The 9062-nt window shown below is 40.3% G+C and overlaps 1 protein-coding gene across 1 annotated transcript in view; it reads left to right on the forward strand.

The window, feature by feature from the left end:
* BCAS1 (breast carcinoma amplified sequence 1) overlaps positions 1 to 9062 on the forward strand; it is a gene marked incomplete at its 3' end in the record, with an annotated part of 32993 nt that overhangs the window by 18851 nt on the left and 5080 nt on the right. The window contains exons 6-8 of the mRNA XM_010134590.1: positions 2131 to 2271; positions 5331 to 5366; positions 5705 to 5908. Coding sequence (XP_010132892.1) covers positions 2131 to 2271; positions 5331 to 5366; positions 5705 to 5908 — 381 coding nt within the window. The remainder of the gene's footprint in view (positions 1 to 2130; positions 2272 to 5330; positions 5367 to 5704; positions 5909 to 9062) is intronic.

Below are 9062 nucleotides of genomic sequence, written 5' to 3' on the forward strand. Positions count from 1 at the left end.
CCGCGGAGGTGTGCCGCAGCAGCGGAGCTGAGCTCGGTGGGGTGTTTTGTAGCAATGTGCTGTCATCAGTGGTGCCTCTGACTTTAATCAGCTCTGCTAAAGACTTGTATGGTTCCAGCAGCCTGGGCACACCCTTAGTGATTGTCTTCTCATCCGTGTAAACACCGGAGTTCACTATGAGTTGAGTCGTCATTCCTTGGATTAACTGATCCTTTCCAAGTTTACACTAACCCACACAGCATTCAGACCGGATCCTCCCAGACCACCTCTCTGCCCTTTCTGTGGCAGATATTGGCTTGTTCTCGCCCCACCGTATGTTTGGCAATACTGAGAAGGAAGGGTACAGAGTACTGCAGAGAACACCAGCCGAGTTTTGTGTGACTGGCCACAGCCTCTTCGTTGTACAAAGCACTTTGCAGGACACTTGTAATTGCACCGAGTGAAACAATCTGGAGACAAAGATCCCAGCTTCATGTGGTCATACCTGCGGCATTCTGTGCTCTGGACCTTTCTTCCTCTATCCTATTAGTTGTGGTGAACCACAGCGCTTGATACTTCAAGTAGTAAATACTGTGGTTTGTTTCTTTTGCATGGGGTCTCTTCATGTTTCTACGGCTCCTGGAATTTTTTGCCAACTCGTTTCAAGACTGTTTGTGGGTTGGAAGCTTTTATTTTTGACTTGTTCAAGTGTAAAAGAAAACAGAATGAAGCTTTCAAAGGGATAAGTTGATCACGCAGAGGGTGACCACTTGTCATTTGAAATATCTTTAAAATTTTAATTTCTTCTCTGAATATTAGCCTGATTCTTAATTAAGCAAGCAACAAGTAGAAATTATTGCTTCATACTCCTAGTAATCAAAGTCATGTTACCGCTTTAAAACCTGACACCATGAGATGCTGCAGAGTGAAGAGTGCTGCCCCGCAGTATTTGTGGTTAGTCGTGGGTTATGGGCATATGGGCAGTGCAGTTGCCAGAGAACAGACTTTTGTGTTTGCTTGTTTGTATGTTGAAGCTTGGTTAATCAACCTTGGATATTTCAGTTTGTCTCCCCCTTTTTTTGTTATGGAAAAGATGAAAATGCTGGAGAAGAATGGAAGGAAAAAATCCTATTGATTCTAACATGAAAACTTAAACCTTTTTCCTCCACTGACGAATCTCCAAAGGGTTGTGTTGAGAACTTGGGGGAGGGGGAGACAACAACAGCAACTTGGAGAGTGCTGTTTTGAAGTACTTGAATTATGGTTAATAAAATTATTTTTCCAATGCTGTGAAAAGTAGAATGGAACACTTTAGTGAAAGATACTCAGGTTTTACATGACTTTTCTACAAGTCTTGGATTTGACCAGGCCCACCTCTACCCCACGCAGGGTAATTTAGTCTGCATTGAGATGCAGGTAGTCTGCTACTGCTTTTGAAAAAAAGCCTGGTGCTGCCTTTTTCCCCTGTATGGACATCTATCAGTGCTTCTTTATAGACCTTTGTAGCAGAGTTTAATGAGCTGCCTAGTTTTTTAGAGATCCAGACTAACACCCACAACAAGTGCCTCCTGCAGATACTTAGAAGGGAAGAAAAGCCAGCAGCACTTATTCAGTGCTTTTAGTATCAGTCTATCATTACTATTTTTCTGATACTTTCACTTCTAATTCCATGAATATCAGTGCAAACTTGAAATATTTTATGTAGCATGTATCCTGAATGTTTATACTGTCCTTTTTCTAAATAATGCATCATGAAAACCATTCTAAAGTCTCTAATATTGCTTTATAAAGAATTAAGATATTTTCAAAGATTTATGTATTTTCCTATTTTAAAATTATAAATTCCAAACTCACTTGGTTACTTGTGAATTTAAAATACGGAAGTCTCAGTCTTTGTGAGATTTGGGTCTCAAGGAAGATTTTTAGGGGACAAATTGTGGTTTAATTTTGAGTCAACTAGATTGCCCTAGCTTTTGTATTTATTTCACTACTTGCTTTAAAGTCTAAGGAAAACAGAGAAATCACTCAGAAAACAAGGCAGAAAGGAAATGGTTGTTTTTCATACTATGTCTGTGAATGTTTGAACGTCTTTCATGAACCAAGAACGAACTTTGCAATAAGTACTTAACTGCAACTGCTGTTGTACAAAAGGGATCGAAAGCAGAAAAAGGCCATGGTGGGCAACCAGCTCCGAAGACAGCGGCAGAATCCCAAACAAAAGGAGCCAAGAAAAAGAAGGCAGAGAGTCCCAAGCTAGGACACAGTACATTTAGTAAACTCTTTAGGCATAAGGTCTGTATGAAACTCGAGCAAGAGCAGAACCCTGAGCAGTAACAGATGGCTCCTGTCACAGAGAAAAGTTATTTAATTGGTAACTGGAATCAGCATCTGGCCAGCTGGGCCATGCTCTGAAAACTACTGATGTGAGCATTTGTGCCGTGCTCCATGAAAACAATCCTCATGTGCAACGTTTCTCTTGCTATACCATCTGTGAGTTCAGGATTCTGAAACAATTCCTCTAACCTTCCCTACTACGTGCTTCTCAGCTAGATTCACTAACGCTGGCTTAACTCCCCTGGCCTCTTGAAAGAAAAATAAAATAAAAGCTACTGACAAACAGTGCCTTAGGTGGACATGAACAGTGCCTGCAGTTGTAGGACGGGTCTAAGAGCACAGACCAGCTACAGTTAAGGCTTTGTGAGCCACATTGCCTTAACATGCACTGTCTTGGGGTTAAAATTGGTGATTTGGCGAACTGGGACATGTGATATGGCACAGAGTTGGCTGGAACACAATTTCTTTCAGAAATAGTTTTTACTAAAAACAAAAAGTAATTGTTAATTGAGTTCTGAGTTTAGTTTGGAGGGGAGAAGTCTGATTTTCAAGGATACTTTAAAGTTGTTCAAAATGCACACTTTTTGTACAAATGATCGTTTCAGAGGACACTAGATTTTTTCTTAAAATCACTGAAAATTTCTGGTCTCAAGGCCTGCGTTTGGGCATTTCTGCATTCTCTGAAGATAATCTGCTGTGATGCTCTGTGGCAGGGAAGCGGAGAACTGTATCTTTTTAGCTGAGAGAATGCAGAAGCAGGGACCCCTCCACTGGGGGAGGAAAGTCATTAATACTTAATGTTGACTCACACCCACATGGAATTTCTGGTGAGTAGGGGGCTTTATAACTGAGAGCACAAGGCAAAGGGAGCTCTTTAAGAGATTTTCAAAACAAAAATGTTCTTTCCACTGTCCCATTCTGGGGATAAAAAGATCTCCATGTAACCGAAGGAATACTAATCTTCCCAGTGGCTTTAAGCCTACAGTTCTTGACAACAGCCTAAAGTTAAGATCTTGTCATGTGTATACACTAAATTGATAGCTAAGACTTCTGATATTTATTACAATTAAAATGAGAATTACATGTTCATAATGAATTGGGGCTTCCTGGTAAAAAACATAGCACACCAGGCTAATGTTTCTTAAGGTGCTAAGCCTCTTCTACAACAGTTCAGAATCTTGCAATGAGCTCTTGGGAGAGGCAATTGGTTTTCATCAGGCTACTTGATAGAATTTTAAAGACTTTTAGTCTGGAATGAAATTGGTTATATTAAATGAGTACACTAAATTTTTAGGCCAATAAAATCTGTCTTATAAAATGTAAATTTGTTTCAAATTTTGTTTTTGCATTTTCCTTTCTGCATACAAAATGCAGGAGCAATAATTGAGGTATCAGTTATGACATAAAAATGAGTTGGATTAAAATGGTGCCAACAGTTTGTTTGTAAGGCTGATTGAAAGCGGAAATTGAAATCAGAACACTAATGTGACAGACAAGCCCTGAAGTTAGTACCTTTAGTAAAAAAAAAGTGGTTCTGTTTATCTCTTCATTGGAAATGCCTTAGCATGACGTGTTGACTAAATGAATAGGTAATGAATTCCTTTATTTGGAATTATCATTTTAATATATATATTCATATTTAATTTTAAGCACTTCACTGTGTCCTCTGGAAGCTCTTTCTCTGCAAGTCTTTCAAAATGCACTTCTTTGTGCCGTAGTTGAGAACAGATTAGGTTAACAGAAACATTGTTTTTCTGTGTCCTGTGTTTACATACTGATTTTAAAGCAACTTGTGAATGTTGTTTTCAAATAGCCACTGCTCGCTGAGGTAAATCCCTAACAAGCTGATGCAATGTGGTTTGACTATTTGACTTTAAAGACTAAGTCTGGGTGGCTTTTGCCAGTTGCATCCCATTTATTCCCATACAAATGTACTTGTCTTGCATTGCAGTACAACTGTACTGATTTATGGAATTTTTACTTGGAAGAGAAGAGTTAATCCTTTATTTTCAGCATTGGTACTGAAGCTAGCCCATAGCATTACACTACTTACCACTTACTCCGGATTTTGTTCATTGAAGCTAACCACACAAAGAAGCTCTTGGCTCCTGCAGAATAGCTCTCACCTATCTTTTCAAGAAATCTACAAAGTCTGTGGCAGGCTGCCTAAACCCAGGAGTGCTGGGCTCGCATTTTATTTGCATTTGTGGCTTGCTGCTCCTCTTTTCGTACAGCTCAGATACTCATCTCAGTGTAAGCCACGCTGGGTGTTAGGGTCAATAGATACAGGTATATATCACTGGCCAGGAAAGAGTTGGATCCTTCCTGGCTTTGTGTATTTTGATGAAACCAGGAGACTCATCACTGTGAAATTTTTTTTTCTACAAAAGACTGAATCTAATCTACTGCACAAGAGTGTGAGAAGATGGACTAAGCCAACCTCCAGCACTGTAGAGCTGCAACTCCTGCTTCTGAGTTATAATGCGGCTACTGTTCTGTGTCCTTCATTTCCAGGCAGTCATCTGCCTATGTTTTGTATCCCAGGAAGAAAAGCTTCCTGCTTTGAAGGCGATGCTAGCACATTCCAGACTGGTATGCCATTCCCCCAGTGGAAAAGGCCCAGCTGTACCTTGTACCTGTGCACTGGAAGTTGCACATGTAGACCCAGCTCAGAAAAATTCCTGTAATATCTTAAAACCCCGTGTAATGTCTTACCTGAAGAAACTGGGAAATGTATTTTTAAAGAACAAGTTGAGGGCTGTAAACACAGCAGTGTGAGCACAAAACAGTTCAAACCAAGGCTGCAACGCTGCTGCAGGTAGAAGGATGGGAGCTGGCAGTCGCTTCAGACAGTCTCCCTTTTGCCAGGGATCAGTTTCCATGGTTGCAGGAGCCAGGACTTCCACAAACATTCACTAAAAATAAAATAATTTGACACAGACAATTCCTGAACTGTGTAACTGTGAGCACTGGCATTGCCAGAGACAGACTTGTCTTTGTGTTTTGTTTCCCTTCAGGCTGTAAAAGAGACCCAACAGACAACTAATACCAAAGTGAGTAGGATGATTCAAGTTATCTGTATGAATAGTGCAGTCAAAGGGTAATCATTTTTGCTGTCATTTTCAGTCTCAAAGACAGTGTTTTAATTTCTTTATCAATTAAGCATTTCTGTTATGAAGGGTGGGTTGCTATATAATTTTCTTCCTCTGTTCGAGATGTTACTTTATTTGAAAGGACAGGGATGTAGCTCATAAACTGCACCTTGTTGCCTCGTGTCCCGCACAGCGGTGGTCTGCTGAGCACTCACCTCTTGTACCAGGTGGTGCCTGAACATGCTGTATCTTGTCCTTCAGACATTTCTAATAGCCTGTGTGTTCATGTTTCTTTCTAGAGCACGGAACAGCAACCTGTTACCTCTGTAAAATCAGACAAAAATGTCGCTTCTGCTCAGGAGCCACAAATAACTAAGCAGAACACAAAAGCCCCTGAGCCTACAGCCCAACAGCAGGCAGCAGCCAGCGAAGCCCCCAAAGAGGTGACGAAGGAGAGAGCATCATCCACTCCTATGCCACTGAGCAAGCTCTTTTGGAAAAAGGTATGTCTGGAATTTGGAGCTGGTCCGTCCCACAGCTCTATCTTCACAGAGTCTCTAGAGCTATTGCTAAGCATAGAGCTATGGTAAAGCAGTCACATCTGCAAGGCTGAGCATACCCCAGGCGCTACGTGCACGAGGAGCATAAAGATATGTGAGCATACAAATGTGTAGGTGACTGCCCAAAGCTCACTCATAACCACAGTTAGACTCTGCAGAAGAATCTCATAAAACACAGTCTGTTAAACCCATCTGTAGTAGTTTTTAATTATATTATGGAAGAAGGAATGTTATTCTTTGTCAATTCCACACATTTGTTAAAAATGCCACAGAAATTATAGCAATCTTTACCAAATTATACCATTAATAAAGATATAGCCGGAAAAAAAAATTCATTTTTATGAGAACTGTTTGCTTTAGTTCTAAATGTCTCAAAACCTGGAACTTGCTGAGTCTATTCTTATTAATTAGAAAAGTTTTCATACCAGAGTAGATCAGTCATTAAATTTGGGGACTAAGGCTGATTGCTTGGGAAGACATATTTTTCCTCAGGTTAAATAATTATTTTAACTAAAATTAGGACTTACTTTGAAAACCTGGTTCCTGTTCCCATGATTTATAAGCTGAAGGTTTATTCTTTTCTTGTTTCATTTGAGAGGAGAGCTGTGCTAAACTCTGCTGAATCAGTGTATGTTGAATATCTGCTGTCCTGGGCTTCTGTTCAGATTCAAATCCCCGCAACGAACTGCTTCCAACCGCACAGATGCTGACGGAGCAGCCAGCCCTGCAGCTCTGGCTGCAGTTTCCCCGCTGAGCAGTGATACTGGAGATACAGTTAGAGTATGTTACATGTTAAAAAGAAAAAAAGGTGTTTAGATACTTAGAGAGTAAAAGTAATTGAAACATTTGTAACTTGGGTCTTAATTTTCCGAGGAACTGGTCAAATCAAGTACTTAGAATGAGAGTAAAGCTGTGAAGAACAGGGAGTGAGTTTAAGAGAGCTGTTGCTACAGAAACCTCCTCTGAGTAGTCTGGCACATCTGAGAACAGAGATGGGAAGAAGGATGTATGCTGAACATCAGGATGAAATAAGGGAAAAAAGGCATATGTTTGTACGTGGGTTTAGTGCAAAACTGAACGGAGTTAATCTGGTGTGAGGTTCAGTAATTCCATAACGGTGTAACAAGGTCTCTTGTATTTGAAAAAGAAAAAGCGTGTAAGAAGGGAATGTTTTCTTGCAGAAAATCAGTGAAGATCACTCTTATGCAGCACAAACTGGTGGTGATGGTTGATTTTAAAAAACAATCTGATAAGATTTCAAAACCTTATTTTGAAAGATTAACCCAAACTAATGTAGATGTAGGTATTTTACTGCTTAGCACACACCAGTTCCCCGTAGCTCATATTGTAGCTAAGCTAAACTCGCTCTGGGTCCCTACCCTGTGTTTCTCGTAACAATCTTCATGTGGAGTCCTGGGATCTCAATCATCTCAGGGGTATAAACCTTGTACCAAAATCATCTTTCACTTGTGTGTGTTTGTAACGCTGGGTTTAATTTACCCTACGCATCATCTGCCGCTTACATCAGTGAATGCAGAGCGTTGTAGAGAACTCTCTACGACTCCAAGCAGGTTTTGGTTGCTACCAAAAATATTAAGAGCTAGTAAAATTGTTTATGCAAATGCACCAAATGGCAATAGTGTGTGAAATCCGGACTTTGTAAAACAAGCACGTTTCTGCTTAGTTAGAACTTCTTGAGTTCAGGATCATGCTGAGACCAGAAGTTTTTTCCAAGTTTTCTGGAGTAAATTTCTGCAGTAAGGCACTGAATTTGGTCCTAAGGATTAATAAATAAATAAATCTGCCTGCCTGAGCATTGAATCCTTACCTAGAGAAGGCTGATGTTGCTTCACTGGATTTTCTTGACAGAGAAGAACATTCTATTTCCTTTGATGAAAGACCCTGGTGACCCAGTGAGCTTGAAGCTAAAAAAATGAGGATAGATGTTAAAAAAAAAAAAGTCCTTAGACTACAGGTTATCTTCAAACTCAGCTTCATTCAAAGATTCTGTTGTCTTTTTCTGCAGTGATTTTTATATTTTTTTCTGACACGCTTAATGCACTGTCCTTCTGCTAGGATAGCGAATCGAAGCCAGCAACGGTTCCAAATAGGTGTGTAATTCAGTCATGTGTAGTCTGTCTTTTGAACTAACAAATAGCAACTGCAACACTCAATAGATCCAGGACTCGGATCTAGCTTCCCTCGTTCCAGGCAGTCTCTTAAATATCCATCTGCTGATAGGCTTTCAGTTCAAAGTAAAGCTAATGAAGTGCCTGTCAACACACTGCAGTTAATGCTGCTGCTCTGACTACAGTCAAATAAATATATAAAAGAAAAAGAAAAATCCTTGTTCACCTCCTCAGATGGAAACCACTTGGACTGTATTTGCCCCATTTCCTGATCAGTCTGCACAAGAATTTTTATAACTCAAATGCTTATCATGCTGGTATTTTTGCAAATAATAAGGAACATTAATAGAAAACTACAGTTAGTAATTTCACATATTTGTGTTGGACACTTGGTTTCAAGACCTTGGTAGATACCTGATCAGGGCAGAGAAACCTGACGCTTCATTTATATCTGATCAAAGCATGCCAGTAAATGATGGTGGAAAGTGATTGAGGGAGCGTTATTTAGGCTGCTGTGTGGATTATCTTTAAAAGCAGTTATGTTTTTTAAAACCGAGACTTAAGCTGTTGCAGTTCTGTTGCTATGAAAAAACAGAAAAATCATGCCCTTTTTGAGGGGTGTTTATGCACTGATAATACGAACAGCGACCTGGTTAGCTTTTAAGTGAAGCAGAATAACACCTTTCGTTGCTGAGCCTGCAACCATACTCTGCCATAGGAAAGCAAAGATAAATATTTGGGTGGAGTGAGATAAATGTTAAAATTACCCAGGACCTACCAAGTCTACCTGCTCCCGTCCTGGAATATACCACCTATCAGGCAGGAAAGATGATGATTCTGGATGGGTTTTTCTGGATAAATGGCTTAAGGTACTTGAAAGAGAATTCCCCTGGCTGCGGCAGCGAGGAGGACAAGCCAGGGGCTTTGGGGGCCGTTTCACCGCCCCAGTACTGGCCCAGCTGCCATCC

Source organism: Buceros rhinoceros, unplaced genomic scaffold (genome assembly GCF_000710305.1).
Source record: "Buceros rhinoceros silvestris isolate BGI_N320 unplaced genomic scaffold, ASM71030v1 scaffold6540, whole genome shotgun sequence".
NCBI classification, from domain to species: Eukaryota; Metazoa; Chordata; class Aves; order Bucerotiformes; family Bucerotidae; genus Buceros; species Buceros rhinoceros.